The following is a 19924-nucleotide window of genomic DNA, read 5'->3' as shown; positions in this document are numbered from 1 at the left end:
CCTTGGCCCCTATGACCTAGTCATACTATAAACAGGGCAAAATGTGAACCAGAGTCCAGTGGGGTACCCATAAAACCCAGTAGTACCTTGTTGATTCAGTTGCATGGAATTTGAATAAAGCACCCAACAAATGGGTGCTCTTTTTTCAGAGCCTGTTGTAGACATAGGCAGGCATAGCTCCTGCAAAATACAGGACTTATATGGAGGCCCTCGATGTGCCAGTGTGTAAAGTAATCACCTGCACATCAAGCACCCGCCTCTGGACTTTTGCTCTTTGCAGCAACTGTGCCTGCCCATGTCTAGAACTGGCTCTGAACAATGGAATAAACAAAAAAAACACCATGGTTAAAAATCCAAAGCTTGTATTAACAGCAGCTGATGGGTGTTGCAAAGATTGGATGGATGTTGGAGAGATGCATGGAATGGCCATGACTAACGCCATTGTTGTGGGGTGTGTTCTTTGATAACCATTCAGCTATTTACCATGAGTCAGACATATGAACTAACTAGAAGAAACATAAACACACTGAAAACCTTTTCCCAACTTTTCTAAGTAGCACAAATAAATCATGTGCTACTTGGTCTTACATGCGAGCTTCCATTTGGTGTTAACTAGCATCTCAGGAAGGGCACACATTTTTGGCACACATTTTTGGCAGACACTAGTTGTTTTGTATAGTTTTTTTTTGTTCTCCAAAGGTCATTATGAAACATATGACAATATTCTCTTTTATTATCCCATATAATCAAACACAGATGATGCTGTTTATTCCACAGAGATGGGTGGGTTATATTTGCCTGCAGAGCACATGGGCAAGCACCCCCATGCTCTGGATTTGACTCTGGCCAGTTATTTAAGCCTGAAGCCCCCAGGAATACAACACAGATCTGCACCTTTCTCTTTTGTGTTCCATCATGCAGATTATTATTGGGGGCAAGCAATTTGTCATTGTACAACTGACCTCCTTAAATGTTTCTAACCATTCCCTGCGCTCAGTGCCAAAATGAACTGTTTTGACATTTCCTTACATACTTCCTGCTTTGGCTGATCGTTATCATGTTGGCGAGAAGCGATTGTTGTGTCTTTTTAGCCCCTCCAGACAATTTTTCTGTACTGTAATCGTATAGTGTATCAAATGTGTTTTATATTAACATATTAAAGGATAAAAATACGCTTCTTATTATGATAGTAAGATGGGGCCAATACCATTGTTCAGGCAAGATACAATTGATGGAAACATCCAGCAGCAAAATGCAAACAGCTGAATTTCATTTTGCAAGAAGTGCACATTCTCCGCTGTCACTCAGTACTAAAAATGCTCTTATTTAGCAGGGACATTTACATTTTTTAAAATCTTGCATATCAAATGTTTAACTACCAGAATTGTATATATCTCTAGGCAGATGACCACTGTAGGATTTGTTATCACTAACTATTTATCCAAGTACAGTTGTAGAGATGTCTCACCCTGAAACAAGATAATGTATGTTGTTTTTTTAAATCTGTTTTGACCTCCTTTATGATTCATTAGATATCAATGAGTGTGAGATTGGAGCCCATAACTGTGACCGTCATGCCATCTGTACAAATACTCCAGGGAGCTTCAAATGCAACTGCAGTCCTGGATGGGTAGGAAATGGAATGAAATGCTCAGGTATGACTGATGAAGTCCACTCTTCTCTTGGTGAGAGCTTACCAGTTTATTTCTTTAAAAAAAAAAAAAAAAGCGTTAAAGGCTAATTACATTCAGGAATATCAAGCTTACAATACACTGTAAAACTAAAGGAAACATTTACATAGATTAAAGATGTTGGGTCTAGGCATTTCCACAAAGACTGAATCAATTAAGTTAGGAGTGATAGTTTTCAACGATGACGGGGAGGAGGGACCTACAGAAGGATGTATCAATATGTACATATAAGAGGCACATTTATCAAATGAATTGAATTCATGTGAGTTTTTAAAAACTCCCCTTAACTCCCATAAATTCAAAATGTATTTAAAAAATAGAATTTTATAAAACTCGGATGAATGCAATTCGATTTTAAAAACTCTATTCGACTTTTTTCTCAGAACAAACCTCGGCTGCAAATCCCTGGGCCTCTCCCATTGACTTAAACAGCAATTCGACAGGTTTTCGGTGGCAAATAGTTGAATTTGAGTTCTTAAAGGGCATTAAAATCATACTCTTCAAGAGTATGATAAATCTCGAAAATTTAATAAAAAACTCGAATCGAATTTGAATAACTCCCTAGACAAATTTACAGTTTTGACCATAAAAAAAACTCAAAAATTCGAATTCTCAATTCGACCCTTGATAAATCTGCCCCTAAAAGTATCTGTAATGTTTGTATCACAACAGCACTCTTCAGAAAAGTAACATCCAAGGTGAAAAGTGATAAGAAGCCAATTAAAGTAATATTATTATCTGTGCCAGGCAGTTGTTACAGTGATTTGAGGTCAGCAAGAGAGTCTGTAGGCTGTTACATTCATTGTCTCCTGATGCTTTCCTTTAATTCATAGATGAGCTTTTCTTTCACAATGCAGATCTCGATGAATGCTCAAATGGAACGCATCTGTGTAGCCCTAATGCTGATTGTAAAAACACAATGGGATCGTACAGATGTTTGTGCAAAGAAGGATATGTAGGGGACGGATTTACTTGCGCAGGTGAGTTTTCTGGGGTCTTGACTTCACTGATTTACCCGGAAGATGTTTTATTCATGTCAGTGTTTTGTTAGACGGTAAAGTCAGTGCTATTTGCTTGGAGGTATTAAGAACCTATTTACAATATAAAAGCTGCAAATATCATTGCACCTGCCAGTGAGTGATATGGGTAGGTCACATGGGTGCCACTTTTCATCATTAATACAAGCACAATATACTACTCAATACTGGGCAATAACGCTTTTAAAGATTTTATGTGCCAGTGAGTTGAGAACACCTCAAGCTTATTTTGCTATATAATCCATTTAGCTCCAGTATTTCAAGGCAGATGTACAGTATACACTACACCAAGTAGTAGTAAAAATTGGGTTCAGTGATGCATTTGCTTTAGCACAGCAAATTCTGGATTGTGTTCTACTGGGAGCACTTCTGGTGTTAGGAGAGAGAAAACCCCAACACTGGTTCATCTCAGTTTACAAACATGCACACATGAGGTTACAGTATATTCTGCCTCCGCCTTATGCTCAAAGTAGGTGTGGAAGGTAACACAAGGCACACCAAAGCCTTATATCAGTGCAGGCATTTAGTATAGGGCTTCCTTGCTCTGTAAGTGCTCTGCTTTGCACTTTTCATCATGTTTTCAAAGTGTACTCTGCACTTTCTCTTGGTATGGGTGCTGGTGCTTTGTGTATGACCTCTAATTTCCACCCTTTATGCTCTAGAACTTGCTTGTAGTTTCCCTGTCTAACGAAAGAAACTTGAACAAATATTTACAAACATAATTTAAGCTCACTAAACTGGAGTGTTTATCTTTAACCACAATAAGAAAAATGTTTGGAACTAGGAGTCAAGCTATAGCAATGATAATTCTGACCATGTTTATGGTGTTCAGTGCAAAGAGCACTTTGTACAGGCATAGGGTTGGTTATGTGGAAACCCGTTATACAGATAGTTTCGAATTATAGAAAAGCCACCCCTATCCATTTTAACCAAATAATTCACATTTTTAAAAATAATTTCCTTATATCTGTAATAGCAAAACAGTACCTTGTATTCGTTTGCAACTAAGATCTAGTTAATCCTTATTGGATGCTAAACAATCTTATAGGGTTTATTTATGGTTTCATTGTTTTTTAGTAGATTTAAAGTACGGCGATGCAAATGACAGATTACAGGTCCCACAGTTGTAGTTACATTGCATCATGCTCCCAGTTACAACATAATATTACCAATAGATGTAAACTATATTATTCTAGCAGCAATGAGAATGACAATTAAAGTATCAATGAAGCCTGTAATGAGGCTAATCATAATACTAACCATAATAATTGCATTCCTTGTGCCCCATATAGTCATTAGAACTCTCATTTATGTTAGTGGAAGCCCATTTGAAGCAAGCGTGTATTTATTTTAGTTTGTTAACTATGCTCCATTGACCCTGTGCCTCACTCCCTTTCTATCATTTGGCAAAACTTTGATGTACAGCCTCTCTCTGAATAAAATGTTATTATTACAGCAAGACTTTAATGAACCATTATGCCTTTTCCTCCAGACATTGATGAGTGCTCAGAAAATCTGAATTTATGTGGAAATGGCCAGTGCCTGAATACCCCAGGAGGATACCGCTGTGATTGTGACATGGGATTCTTACCAAGTGTTGATGGGAAAGCATGTGAAGGTAGGAAGCCCTGCGTGTACATGGCATTTGTAGAAAACTCTAAATTCTGCTGCCTTTTTCTTTGTTGAATTATTTATGTTGCAATCTTTTGTCTTTGATATAAGTATATAATGAAAATCTTATATACTGTGCATAACATGTGCAGTTTGGAGTTTATTTTCCTGCATGCCCCTGGTTCTTTGTAGATCTTTGCACTATGACAACGTGTAGGGCCTTTGTTTGTTCATCAATGAACAAACATTGTTCATCGTGCTCTATAAATAAAACGTAAATATAATGCTGGTGCCTGGTTACAAAAATAAACTTCTTATCTTTAATCGTGACACGAGAGCTCTTTGTATTCATTTTATCGAAAAGAGACGTAAAGCATATAAATCTAGAATAATAATGTGCTGCAAATACATTTGGGGCGTTTTAGAAAGGTTCAGTATAAGATAACAAATCTTAGGGCCAAAAATTGCTGCATGTTGTTTTTATAAAAGGCACCAGCTTTAGATTGGCCATGTTTAGAATGTTTTAGAAAGGTTAATGGACCCACGCCTTTTATTTTCAAGCTGATTTACTATGTTACTAAAATGATGCAGATGTGCTTGACATACACAAACAGCATAATATAAATATGCCATAAAACTGGTTCAAAACATCACTGCTTTGTACATAACCTGCTTGTATTTTCCACAGATAAACATTATTAAAAAAAAACGTGTCTGTTTGCAGATATTGATGAATGCACTTTGCCCAACATCTGTGTGTTTGGAACGTGCCGAAATCTTCCTGGCCTGTTCCGGTGTGACTGTGACACTGGCTATGAGTTGGACAGGACTGGGGGTAACTGCACAGGTAACAATTTCTTTTACAAAGTCTTGGCTGTAAACACCTCTGTAACTCCCACCAGAATGATAAGCCTACTACCAGAAGCAATTATTCAATTTAGGTCGGCTATAGAAAAAATCAGAAATCATCATACACAACAGTGTTCTATATCAAACCACTTGCACTTTTGCAGATCATCAAGTGGGTCTTTGTGATGCCACAAATTATTAATTTATATAGAATTATGAGCATGAGAAAGATCCCTAAAAGAGGCAGCCAGTGGAAATCTTGTAGTTTCGAAGCAATTCTTAGCAATAGTCAGTAAAAGAGTTGACGTTCTTCACTGAGAGAGCTACTGTGCTCCAAATACCTGGGCTATGGGAAACGGGTAGACTAACTGTAAACTGCATGCAAACAAATACCAGATGTCTTAAATTGTGCACAGTAAAGTCTGCAATATCTTTTTATAGCTTTAGCATTTCACAGCAATATTACAGGGTCATATAAATTGTTACATATACAGCCAGTGCAAGAAAGAATATATATGGTAATTTAATGGGGAAATAATACTTTAATAGTATGTTCAATTGTCTGTGCACTGCATTTTCTGTCCCACTAGAGCTCTAATGCAATGTTGATCTCAGTATATTTAGATCATAGTTAAAGTTATTTATCATTTTTAATGGGAAACAAAACCCAAATCAAGAGCACTTTTTCCCTTTCTTTATGTAGCTAGGCCTTAAAATCATTTAAAAAAACTGCTTGGGACTCAAAAGAGTATAATATTAGAGACAACAAGACCTTGAATAAAGGAGTGCCTTGTTATTCTGAAAACAGTGCAACAATTTTATTCATCCTGAGCGCCTTGGGTTTCCTTCATTCTCTTCTGTAATCAATATATAGTGCTTGCTTCTTTTTATACATTATTGCTGCAGAAAAAAATCCTTGCTAAATCCCTTATATTATATATAAGGGAGAGCCATATATATAGATAGATAGATAGATAGATAGATAGATAGATAGATAGATAGATAGATAGATAGATAGATAGATAAGTAAATGCTGGTGCATACAGGGATTTTTTTTCAGAGTCTATTTTCATTTAATCAATGTTTCGATCCACCTCTGGGACCTTTATCAAGATATCTTGATCTTGATAAAGGTCCCATCCCAGAGGTGGACCGAAACGTTGATTAAATAAAAACAGACTCTGAAGAAAAAATTCCTGTGTGCACCAGCATTTACTTTTCTATTTTTTTGTAACCTAAAGCAAGCATTGAATGGTTCTTGTTTGGAGGTGCATTTAGAACAATGACAACAAAGGGATATGTAAAAGCCGACTACGAAACCATAAGACAACTAATTTGTTGCTCTTGGCTATCATGGAAGGCTTTTTCCATAGATCAAAGCTATCTTGAACTATTTAAATCTGGTAGGGATATTCATTACTAAAAAAATGATCAGCTTTATCAAACTAAAATACCTTGTCCTCTAGCATAATTCCTTTTTTTTTTGTTTAGATGTGGATGAATGTGCTGAACCAACAATGTGTATCAGTGGTACTTGTCTGAATACTCCTGGCAGCTACAACTGTGAATGTCCTTCAGATTTTGAGCTGAACCCAACAGGGGTTGGATGTGTTGGTATGGATTTTTACAGATGTATTTTGCATATGGTTAGAGATATGGTTTGATTCTTGTTAGAGAGACTACAATAAAAGGTATGGAATCCGTTATCTGGAAACTCTTTACCCGAAAAGCTATGAATTACAGGAAGGCCATCTTCGATAGACTACATTTTAATAAAATATTTCAAATGTTTTATAAATTATTTCCTTTTTTCCTGTAATTCCAGTATTTTTTACTTGATCCAATTTAAAATATCATTCATCCTTATTGGTGGAAAAACAATCCTTTTGGGTTTATTTAATGTTTAAATTCTTTTTTTAGTAGACTTAAGGTTTGGAGATCCAAATTACTGAAGGAACCCTTAACCGGAAAGCCACAGGTCCATATCATCCTGGATAACAGGTCCCATACCTGTAAATGGTTACCATCATGTAGACAGTTTTACATTTATTTTTGGTTTTATTCCCTTGTATAAAACTCTATCAATAATTAAAATAATTATATTAACCATTTAATGTGTTTCATTGCAAAAATTCTATGTTATCTGTTATGCCATAGACAGCTTTTAGTTTGACATGCTTTCTCTTGTCATTCTTTGACCATTTAGTTAATTGCATAAAATACCTAATCCAAGTAATTTAGCAGGCCAAAAAGAAAGCTAACACTTGCTAATAATCATAGCAAAACAAAATAGTTAAAATTCTCCTTTAGTCTAAATGGTACATACAGTTTGTAACTGTTTTATTTTTAGTTAGAAACCTAAAATGACAATTTCCATCTTTAAAGACACCAGGTCCGGGACTTGTTATTTGGACATAAAACCACGGGGAGATAATGGAGATGTGTCCTGCAGTAATGAAATTGGAGTTAGCGTCCCAAAGGCTTCTTGCTGTTGCTCCCTTGGAAAAGCCTGGGGGACACCATGTGAACTGTGTCCAGCTGTAAACTCAAGTGAGTAACGTTTACCTTCCTGTAGTTTTCAGGAACAAATCTTATGTTTTAATAAGACTTTTCTCTATATCAGAACCACAGTCTGACACATTCTTATATTTGTACGATTTATGTGAAATCTATGAACTTAATAATTATAACAAGAGTTTCTGTTTGCAGGTGAATATAAAGTCTTGTGTCCTGGTGGAGAAGGTTTTAGACCAAATCCTATTACAGTTATCTTGGAAGGTATGTTTTACATGTGGGATAAGCTACAATGCTCACACATTGCATTGTGTTTTCTACACAAGGACATCATTGGAATTGAACATTTACAGTGAGATTTTGTATGTCTTTTAGATATTGACGAATGCCTGGAGTTGCCTGGTCTTTGTCAGGGTGGAAAGTGTATCAACACATTTGGGAGCTTCCAGTGTCGCTGTCCACCCGGCTTCTACCTTAATGAAGAGACCCGTGTTTGTGATGGTATGTATGGTACCCTATTTGCACCTCTGGGGCACTCATTTACAAACATATGTGCTAAATTGCAGTTACCCATTGCAACCAGCCACATCTTCATTTTCTAACTTGAAGTAGACTGCTCAAAGATGATTTCTAATTGGTTTGTATTGGGAAATACCCTTGGACGATTTAGTACCTATGTTTGTAAATCAGCCTTAAATGTACTAGCCAGAATCCTAAGCCCTTTGGCTGGCATTATACTTAAGTAAATTAAAACATCTAATTTGGTTTGGTTTTAACCAAATTGTAATGTAGCTTATTCTTATAGGCCACCGTTGTTTGCAGCTTTAAGGAATAGTCAATAGCACTTAATCCGTGAAACTGGCCTTTCTCTGGGCATTTTAGAAAACCAGTGGTACTTTTATGATCTGGTGTTTCCTTATAGGATTGTTTGTTTTATATTAACTAGTAACATGATCTGACCCCTAAATCCTGATCTTAATTTTCCCCAATCTCCCTAATTACCTTGCTGACATTTTTGTGGAATGTTTACAGATGAAAAGAGCAACTAATTGGAGAAAATGTATTTGATTGATGTATTTTTAATTTAAGATGTCAACGAATGTGATCAGCCTGGCATTTGTGGACCTGGAACATGCTTTAACACTGTTGGAAACTATACCTGCATTTGTCCTCCTGATTACATGCAAGTGAATGGAGGAAATAATTGCATGGGTATGTAGTGGAGAGTTTTATACATACGTACTATTTGTTTATAGAGCAGGGGATGGTAGTGGTGGTGGTAGTTGATGGCTACATTTTGTAGTCAAAAGCACGTATTAGTTAAGGAAGGAAAGGGCACACTACACTATTAGGTCATTTTCACATTTTCTCAGCATTTTTAAGTTTTAAATAATATAACAGGCAATTAATACAGAATCACTTTTTCCATGCTTTATTGAGCTGTTTATGTTATTGTTTATGGAGGATGTAAACAACAATTAATGCTCATCTAGATTATAGCCAGTAACTCACTAGTAGTAAAATGTTCAGAATCCCTTGATCCTTGATGACGGAGTGCATATTTATGCAGATGCCTATCTTCTCTATAATTAAAAGGAGGAACTGCATGAAGAATTGTATTGCATTCTGTTTTGCATATTTAATGCTTCTCTCCCTCACCTATGCAAATGAGCGTTTGCTACAGCAAATACTAGACCTCAGTCTTGTCACTTTTCCAGTGTCTGCAGAGTGCTTGAAAGTAGATTACATTGTTTGGAATTATTGGATGTCCTCATTATTTTATTTTCATATGCAGACATGAGAAGGAGTTTATGCTTCAGAAATTATTATGCAGAAAACCAGACCTGTGATGGAGAGCTGCTTTACAACATGACAAAAAAAATGTGTTGCTGTTCCTATAATATTGGCCGAGCATGGCACAGACCTTGTGAGGAATGTCCTTTGCCAAGTACTGGTGAGTATTTTTGCCTCTTTGGGTATCAACCTTTAAGCAGGGCTACCAAAATGGAGGCTGGGGGCTGCCCTGTCTCAGGGTGTTACAAACTTATATGTATGAAGCAGCATTAAATATTAGCTGTCAGAAAGCACATTAAATAACATTTGTACTGCATGAAAATTGAGTAAGATGTGTTTTTAAAATAAAAAGATATTGATAATGCTTTAGCACCCTCTACCACAAACACATATCAAACTGACTACTCAAAAAAAAAAATCATTCCTCTTCTTTTGTCTAATTTTAGATGATTTTGCAAGTCTTTGTGGAAGTGCAAGACCTGGATTTTTAATTGATATTTACACAGGGCTGCCTGTTGGTGAGTATAGCCATCAGTCTGCTTAGAGTTGGCAGTCATCTGAACCTGCATTCATTGCTGATTATTCGTTTGCAGACATTGATGAGTGTAGAGAAATTCCTGGAGTGTGTGAAAACGGAGTATGTATAAATATGGTGGGCAGCTTCAGGTGCGAATGTCCCATGGGATTTTTCTACAATGACAAGCTACTGATATGTGAAGGTAAGGAACTTTATTATGTATATTACATGGTGTAGAGAATTCAACAAAAAAAGAACGTATTTATCTAGTATCATAATACTTTCAGTCCTGATAGTTGTATAGTTATATGCATCCCTAAAGGCATTGGTTAATTACCAATATCACTTAGTAGTTATTCTTTTAAGCTGATGTTAGTTTTGGAATTTTATTGCATTATATAGAGATGTGCCCTGCCACATAAAGAAATGTAAAGTCTTCTGACAAATACAAGAAAATTCCATGAATTATACTTTCCAATGAATGTTTGTCATACATTAAAGGGATTGTTCAGTGTAAAAATACAAACTGGGTAAATAGATAGGCTGTGCAAAATAAAAAATGTTTCTGATATAGTTAGTTAGCCAAAAATGTAATGTATAAAGGCTGGAGTGATTTGATGTATAACAAGTCAGTCAGGACACTACTTCCTGCTTTTCAGCTTTCTTGGTTTACACTGACTGGTTACCCTGGTTACCAGGCAGTAACCAATCAGAGACTTGAGAGGGGGTCACATGGTTCATATCTGTTGCTTTTGAATCTGAGCTGAATGCTGAGGATCAATTACAAACTCACTGAACAGAAATGTACCATGTGGCCCCCCTTCAAGTCACTGACTAACTCAGCGTTATAGAGCTGAAAAGCAGGAAGTTGGATTCTGGCTGTTTTATTAGACATCTGTTCAATCCAGCCTTCATATATTACATTTACTAATTATATTAGAAACATTTTTTATTTTGCACAGCCTATCTATTTACACAGTTTTTATCTTCACACTGAACTGTTCCTTTAAGGCTCACGGCTTTCTTTAAAAGAAAGCACAGAACATTAGGCCAAAGACCTTGCCCTATCTGTTTCTAAAAGATCAACAACTAAGTGACTGTGCAAGCCTGAAACTTAAAACTAGCAAATTCGGTGATGTAAATAAGCTGTTAGAATGATTGCCAAACTGTAAACACAGTACAGGCTTACAGGGGGTGACGGTGACATTCATAAAAGCCTCTTTACAGACAGAGAAGTAGTCAGAGGAATTAGGGGGAAAATGCCCTAACTGTGAAAGCAAACATAACTCCAAAAAAGGATAAACAGGGTACTTATCCCGTTTGCCACTAGGTACTGTATGCATCAAGATGTTCCTGTAGTGTGGAGGCAAAATGTCCAGAATTTGTGGCTGTTTGTCATTCAGAGATATAAAATTATCTAGTTCTGTTCAGTTTATTGTAAATAGGTATGTTATTCTAATGTGTTTTATTATTAAATATGCTTATTGGCGGAGTTTTGTCATGTAAGCTGTCAAAGTCAGAACAACAATACACTGCATACCCTTTCCCAAAAAACACTTGGATAATTGAACATAAACAAGCCTTTAGACTAAAACAATGAAAGTGTGAAAAAAGGAACCATTTCAAAATGACTTCCCAATAAAAGGAGTGAAAAACAATTAGAATAACTCCTCCACATTACAATGACACAGCCTTAAAACAGCAGGTCTCATCATTACAATAGTGTGCTATTAGATGACTGTGGCCGTACTGCCCTATGTCTGGACATATATGCTAGGATGAGGGGCAGTTGCAACAGAGCATGTTGCAATACTTTTGGACAGCAGAAAGTTTGTCATTTTTAAAAATGTCATCTGCTGCTGTTGGCTGGTGCATGGTATATTAGCAACAACACGCTGCCTAGTAGTCTATTCAGTGTTATAATTGCACTTTGCAGTGAAACTAGACACTGCTGACTACTGGAGTACTAGAGAACCGTGCACTTACAGTTGTTCAGCCTGTTGGCAAATACGAATAAAACAATGGAAGCTTGCTACAAGTGCGGATGGCCTCATAATTACATATTAGTCCATTTAGCATGACAGTTTTTTAGATGCTGTAGAAGATTAATCAATTTATTGTCTCGATTGTTCCTCGATCAATGCTGTCTCCATATACTGTATATGACCTTGGCATAGAATAGACCACCAGTCACAACAATATGCAAGTGCACAACATTTTTGGGGTTCCCCCTCGTTTTACAATACAGGCTGATGGGGATGGGGAAGCTCTGAATTATTGTGTGCTATACTTATAAATTAAAATAAAGTATGCTTTTATAATTTGCTCTTTATTGTGCTAAGTAGTCTGTTCTATGTGATAGACTTTGACTTTGCAGTGATCACAGACAATGATGACTGCTGGAGCCCCCTGCTTTCCTGTGTAAGGGAGAGGGCAGCTGCTGGTCCATATGCTTTGGTCCTTATATGACCTCTTATAATATCAGGCCATTATTATTATTGTATTGTGTCTGTGTTGAATCTACATTGATCTTCTTCCCTTCTTCTTTGCTTTTGAATGTTATATAGGAAATAGCTAGACATCTAAACATTTCTCTGATCAATAATTTTTAGATATCGATGAATGCCAGAATGGACCTGTATGTCAAAGAAATGCAGACTGTGTAAACACTCCAGGAAGTTATCGCTGTGACTGCAAACCTGGTTACAAGTTTACATCCACAGGACAATGTATTGGTAACGTATGCCACAGACTGTGGTTTGACACCTTTTTTTGGATATGGCTTTGGTAATGTTTGCAGCACTGTAACACTAGTTAGACCAAGGGAGCATGGCACAGTGTGTGTGGATGTTACATAACATCTCTATGAACTAAATGCCTCTTCTGTGTTATCAGGTTTAAATTAGCATTTTTCTCGTTCATTCTGTACTGTACATCTTTACCTTTAAGAAAGATTGCTATGCATATATATTCTTCTAGTCTCTCCTGAAGCCCACTGATATAAAGGCTTTGAATTATTCCTGTGCTGTGCCTCAGCATCAGGTTGTTTATGCCCTTGCTAAGAAACGACATTGTAGGCTGCTCTGATAAGCAACAGAACAGGAAAGGCAATGAAAATATCAGATGGAAGAAACAATAACTGGAAAAGTTATCGATTTTCCTGTAATTCTTCACAAAGCAGTTTGTTGACTGCAAAGAGAACGGAACCTGGTTGTATTTTGCCAGTTTGAAAAGCTCCGGAAATACCAGTCAATGAAGGTCGTCCAAAGAGAATGAAGTTCACACCAGCATTTTATTGAGAGACCTCTAATGTTAGGAGATTATGCTTATGCATATGTTTCTAAATAATGTAAAAACTTTTTACATTTAAACGTTTTTTAGCATCCCTTTAATATCTTACACCATGGAAATAAAACACATACTCATGGCCCTTCATACAGTATGTTGCAAACAATAAGTCCTACTATACTCAGTTAGTGCACCTGGAGGACAATTAGTTTGCCTTTCTTTAATTTAAAAATGGTAGAAGGTTCTAGGTGTTTGGTGTAATGGAAGATACCTACTCTTATTTAGCCTGTGCTTGGTGTAAGGAAGGATATCTTGCCTTACTTTGCTTGTGCTAGGTGTAAAGGAAGCTATCTTCTCTTACGCTTCTTGTACTTGCTGTAAGGATGTATATATTCTCTTACTTTGCTGGTGCTTGGTGTAATGAAAGATATTTACTTCTATTCAGCCCATGCTTGGTGCAAGGGATGATATTTTCTCTTACTCTTGCCTTACTTTGTCTTTTGCTTGGTGTAAGGGAGGATATCTTCACTTACTTTGCTTGTGCACCTTCCCTTATTTTACACTGTTTGTAAGACAGGAGAGCCCTCTAACCAGGACCATAGTATTGCTGTTTTTACCACACCTGTGCCAACTCTCCCCATACCATCTGCTATTTCTCTGTTCTCTACAAAAATGGGGAAATCTTTTTTGCAATATATTTTTTTTATGACCATGATAGTGGACATGCCAACCCACATAATCTGCATGTGTGATTCTGTGTGTTTATGTACATAAACTAATATATGTTTTTTAATGGAGAAAATGATTTTACTTTGATTTTGGGTGGGTCTCAGTTTCATTTTTTATACAGAGCTGTTTATGTTTTTTTTATATTCGCTTTGAATCATTTTTACCATCTATAAAGATCGCAACGAATGCCAAGAAATTCCAAATATATGCAGTCATGGAGAATGCACGGACACCACAGGAGGGTATTATTGTGTTTGTCACAATGGATTCAAAACAAATGAAGATCAGACGATGTGCCTGGGTAAGACTTTTGTGTTATTCTTCTGCTTATGGATACCGTCACTGGCTGTTGATCAGGAATCACTTAAACTCATCAGCATCACACTAAGCACCATAAACACCAGATCATTTTTTACACTGCACCTACTTAATTAAGTAGATCCGGCCTTTGTTTGGAACCTGAAAAGCCTATGTGGCTCTCTTCACAGTCCATTAAGAGTAAACCGTATTGTAAACGTTTAACTTCATTCTAAAAATGCCCTGAATGATCTCAGTTGGCCTAAGTTCTTGCCTAGATTCATTAAAATTGTTTTATGAAATCATAAATATATTTTAAAGGTGTAATCAATTTAGGCAAAAACTTTGATTTGTTTAAAAGCTGTACTTTAATTTCCTTTTATTTAACACAAGACTTTGCTAGTAACCATTACATCGAGCATGGTCATGACAAGTTAAATACAGGAGATTTTATTTCCTTTCACACAAATTCACTAGTAGTTAGAATATTTCGTCTTGTGTCAAGTTTGGGAAATCTGGCATGATTTGCCTCCAATAATGCATGCAAGATTCCATCAAATTGACTAGGTGACCCTGTAGCTCTTGTTAATTCAAAAGAATTCTTCAGTCTTACATGTCCACCAATAGTTAATCTATGTAATGCTTTGGATGGCCATACATGCCCAGATTTGTTCATACTGTCTGACTATATACATGCCATCCTGGCAGGGGAGTCAGTTTTGGCAGGTTGTCTTGCAAAACATGGAAAATTCCTCTGCTAATGTCCCAGCAAAGCACATGAATGGGGCTGATGTACTCATGTCCACTGGATGAAGAGAACAATGCAATCTGGCCATCCCAGTGCATAAATCAAACAGCATTGGTCATTAACCCAATAGCCAATATCAGGGCTCTCTAATATATCAGTCATTTGAAAATTGGTACAATTGGGAGACATCACAGAACTATAAATTCCATTCATACAAACCAAATTGCATGCTAAAAAAAGTTAACAGACAAAAGCCCTTAAAAAATGAATTTCACATAAAGCCCTTTTTTCCATTACAGATATTAATGAGTGTGAACGAGATCCTTGTGGAAATGGAACTTGTAAAAACACTATTGGTTCCTACAACTGTCGCTGCTTTGATGGATTTATTCTGTCCCACAACAATGACTGCATAGGTAAGATCATGGAGACTGTTTTCTTCAGCTGCTCCAGAAACCCAAACCTTTAGTAGGTAAGACCAAATGCCATCTTAGATTTAAGCAATTAAGAAAACCTGATAGGATCATGTAAGAAATTGCAAAATTTTGCCTTGGTCTAGCAACCGATAGCTTAGGGTAAGCAGAGGTAATTTTGTTCCTCCTGAGACAGCATCCCTGATGCCACTTTTCACACTAACCGGAGTGGGTCAAGGGGATGACTATATCTTGGTCATCCAAAGATCATTGTTGGAGGCCATCAGCTGACTTGGTTTTCATTTACAGGTCTAATTGGATCAGACATCTGTCGCATGTCTGTCCAGCTGACACATGTTGATGCAAAATGCACTAAGATTTTTAATATTGAACCAATAGCTACTGTATGTTTATGTATTTTTCTACGTCTATATCGGGGGCCATAGAAATGAACTTTATTGCGGCTAGCCTAAACTAAGAGAAATAATCCTCTATCCATTCAAAAGCAAGTGCAATTGCACATTTGCATTTATTGCTAAACTATAATGAGTCCTTTTATGTAACATATTTTATGTAATATAAGAGATTTGCCCCACGATTTGTGTAGGAAGACCCCTGAATGCTTTCACAAATATTTGTGTTCGCCTACACAGACACTACCAGAGTTTCCTCTTTGATAATAGTCCAAATACTAACTCCAGGGAAATGACCTATTATACTGTGTTTGGAGAATGTCTTAATGAAACTATAATGACTATTTTTTTTACTGCTTGTGGTTTCAGTGTTATTAGCCTCTATTGGTCACTAACAATACATTTTTGCTACTATTACCTACTTTCTCCCTTTCAAAATGTAGAAAAGAATTACCCAGCACCACCTTGTAAGTTATATTATAAAAAGAGTTTGTGGGGGGTATAGAGCGAATTATGAAAGGTGTGGAATAAGAAAAGCAAATGCCACACTACTTCCAAAAGTCCCTTAACAAGTATTTCTAGATAAGCTGGAGACTGAAAGCACGGGATGTGGAAATAATTATATTTAAATTACTTTTATTAGCAACCCTTTTAAAAGATGGGTTCTGCACTATAAACACCCTACCTTTCATTCAGTTTAATGCCTCGGCTAGGTCTTTCCCTATAGGCTGAAAGTATTGAATCTATCTATAAGCTGAAAGTGTTGAACCTATCTATAGGCTGAAAATGTTGAAGCTATCTATAGACTGAAAGTGTTAATACCTATCTGTAGGCTGAAAGTGTTGAACCTATCTATAGGCTGAAAGTGCAAAACCCTCCTCGTCAGTTTTACAATCAATTAATTTGACCTTGTGCAGACTGGCCTCTGATTTGAACATAAATGCCACTTCTGGCATTGCTGCTTGTTTTTAGTCCCTTTGAATAAGAGCATGATGTTTTAAGAAAAGCATTTAAATAGTCTTTGAAATCTCCTAATCATTGAACTTTGAATTTAAAAAATTGAGAAAAAGAGTTGTGTTATTTTGCTTTGTATGAAATAGTGATTTACTGGCCACATGTTATTAAACATAATCCTCTTACAGTATTTTATCTAGTTATTAACCAGGTCTTGCTTTATTTCTCTTACAGATATAGATGAATGTACCACTCTTAATGGACAGCTTTGCCGAAATGGACAATGTGTTAATACCGTTGGATCGTTTGCGTGTCTGTGCAATGAGGGGTATGAGATGGCATCTGATGGAAGAACATGTCTTGGTAATTGTTGTTAAATAAAATTAAACTTGTGCTGTGTTACAAAGGTATCCATCCTTTTTTAACCTCACTTGTGACTGTGTTTGCAGTTAAGAGCCTTTCATCTGCTGATATGCAATCTATTTTCCTAGTAGCCTTAGTAAAATGATTCATTGAGATTTCTTTTTCATTTTAATAAGTCAGAATAAAAAACTTCTTTTAGCTGCTCTTTACTTCTTTTTGTCAACCAAGAAGCATTTCTGTCAGCACTGATAATCCTCAATCCACCATGAATTTAGGATTATCTGGCTGAATGTCCCATGACTGCCATGTTTGGCCATAAATGTTTAAAATCGGCCAAACTGCCAAGCCAAATCTGTGCATGTATGGCTGTTTAAGGTTTGTAACCTTCCATTATTCTGGACACTGGTTGGCCAAAAGTGATGACAGTTGTGATTTTGAGTACTTTAGACCTCAGCAGAAGTTCCACGGATTTCTCTTTGACTGACTTTGACATCATTCATTAAGTCAGAGCTGCCTTGTATTATCTTGTACTTTTCAGATATCAATGAGTGTGCCCTTGATCCCGGCAAATGTGCACCAGGAACTTGCCAGAATCTAGATGGTTCATACCGGTGCATCTGTCCTCCTGGATATTTGTTGAAGGATGACACATGTGAAGGTACACGAAAAATAATACGTTTAAGACTTTTAAAATAAAAGATTACTCTTCTCAAGATTGTGCCGGATGAACATTTTCATTGCTTCTTCTAGACATTGATGAATGTACAGAGGAGCCTGAAACCTGTGCTTTGGGTACCTGCAGCAATGTTCCTGGGAGTTTCACATGTCTTTGCCCAGAAGGCTTTGTGCTGTCATCTACAGGAAAAAGATGCCAAGGTAGAGTTCACTTGAATTAAAATAAGTAACAACATACTAATGACATACATACAAGTAAATACAATTCATTATATAAATGTAAGAAAAATCCAGATGATGGCCATTGTATTTAAACATATTTACACAGGAATGGAAGGTGGGGTACAGCAATAAAGGCCATGTAGAGGGGCATTGTAATAACTTAATTTATTCAGTGGTGCAACATTCATGTTCAGCGTTATGTGGCAGAAGTATTGCAATAACCCGGCTGTGATTGAGCGATTCTCAAGAATGGAAAGACACCCTTATTTAAATGATTTCGTTAATCGTCACATTAATGCCTGCACTCAATAAACTAAATTATATTCTTGATTGTAGATATGACCACAAGATACTTAAGCTTGCCCATTATGTCAAGGAAATCGCAGTATTTCAAGCCACAACCATTTATTGCTTTCTGAATCATAATTGCTAATTGCTTTTCCCTTTGTAATGAAATGAATCTTCTTTTGGAGAGTAATACTTCCTGGAATTATCTCAGATTAATAACCAAGTGCCCACAAATAAGAAATGGCAAATATATATATATATCACTCGTTTCAGGGGACCAGAATAAAATGGTGTATAATCCAGGAAAATGTATGTGTATATATATATATATATATATAAATATATATATATATATATATATATATATATATATATATATATATATATATATATATATATATATATATATATATATATATATATATATATATATATAATATATATATATATAATATATATATATATATATATATATATATATATATATATATATATATATATATATATATATATATATATATATAATGTATTGGGCGGACCTCAAAAAACTGTCTAAAATGAGGGAAAATTTTAAATTAGGGTATGTAAAATTGAGGTTTCGATGTATCCATTATTACGCCAAGCGGGCAACAAAGCTGAGTCTCATTTTCAGGTTATGTTCTGGCTTTTTGACCCATCCGTGTAATCTGGTACTAATATATGAGACAATAATCCATTTCAATAGATGATTCAGTCTACCAGACTCCACTTGATTTATAGGCTGTTTTCCAAACATTTCCTAAACATCTATTCTTACCTTTGCAGATTTAAGAGTAAGTTTCTGCTTTACCAAGTTTGAAGAGGGACAGTGCACTTCTCCCAAAGCTCTAAATCACTCCAAACAGGAATGCTGTTGTGCCTTGAAAGGAGCAGGTTGGGGCTCTCCATGTGAACTGTGCCCAGTGGAAGGAGATGGTATGATCTTCTGTTCTGTTTCAGACTGCAATTAATTTGATCCATCAAAAATATTAGAACATGTTAGAACACGCACTACTTTTTCAGTTATATTATTTTAGGTTGTGTTTTTATTGTTATAAAATGTCTTATTTGACCACAATCAAGCAAACACAAAAATCCCAGGCGATCCCAAGGGGAGTCAATTACAGCATAAGAAATAGCTTTCCGCCCACCAGAAGCTGGCAAGTTTTTTTGTTTCAAATACACTTTTAATCTGAGCCTAGAGAGAACATTTATAGATGTACAAGATATGATGTCCAAATGAACAGATTCCAAAGGAAATCATGAGAAACACTGGAACCAGCCAGCGCTATGGGGAAGTGCAGGAAAGAAACGAAATATGTTTAGTTGATATTTTATCCATCTCTGTTACACGCTGTCTGATTAGTTGATTCATATGTACCTAATTTGCCATGTCTTTATCATAAATGCAGAAGCCTTCCGTCAGATTTGCCCCTTCGGAAGTGGAGTAATTGTCGGCCCGGACGACGAGCGAGTTGGTAAGAAGAAGCTTTAATTACTAAA

The 19924-nt window shown here is 36.3% G+C and overlaps 1 protein-coding gene across 1 annotated transcript in view; it reads left to right on the top strand.

The window, feature by feature from the left end:
- Positions 1-19924, top strand: part of fbn1.L (fibrillin 1 L homeolog) — a 130362-nt gene that overhangs the window by 90927 nt on the left and 19511 nt on the right. Inside the window, exons 33-52 of the mRNA XM_018253093.2 lie at positions 1533-1655; positions 2549-2671; positions 4221-4346; positions 5064-5186; positions 6680-6802; positions 7574-7738; positions 7898-7966; positions 8078-8203; positions 8792-8914; positions 9498-9656; positions 9943-10014; positions 10090-10215; positions 12626-12748; positions 14206-14331; positions 15375-15491; positions 17090-17218; positions 17757-17876; positions 17969-18094; positions 19208-19357; positions 19834-19899. Coding sequence (XP_018108582.1) covers positions 1533-1655; positions 2549-2671; positions 4221-4346; positions 5064-5186; positions 6680-6802; positions 7574-7738; positions 7898-7966; positions 8078-8203; positions 8792-8914; positions 9498-9656; positions 9943-10014; positions 10090-10215; positions 12626-12748; positions 14206-14331; positions 15375-15491; positions 17090-17218; positions 17757-17876; positions 17969-18094; positions 19208-19357; positions 19834-19899 — 2415 coding nt within the window. The remainder of the gene's footprint in view (positions 1-1532; positions 1656-2548; positions 2672-4220; positions 4347-5063; positions 5187-6679; positions 6803-7573; positions 7739-7897; positions 7967-8077; positions 8204-8791; positions 8915-9497; positions 9657-9942; positions 10015-10089; positions 10216-12625; positions 12749-14205; positions 14332-15374; positions 15492-17089; positions 17219-17756; positions 17877-17968; positions 18095-19207; positions 19358-19833; positions 19900-19924) is intronic.

This window comes from Xenopus laevis, chromosome 3L (assembly GCF_017654675.1).
Source record: "Xenopus laevis strain J_2021 chromosome 3L, Xenopus_laevis_v10.1, whole genome shotgun sequence".
Lineage (NCBI taxonomy): Eukaryota > Metazoa > Chordata > Amphibia > Anura > Pipidae > Xenopus > Xenopus laevis.
The sequence above is the reverse complement of the archived record's forward strand: the minus strand, read 5'-3'. Positions and strand labels throughout refer to the sequence as shown.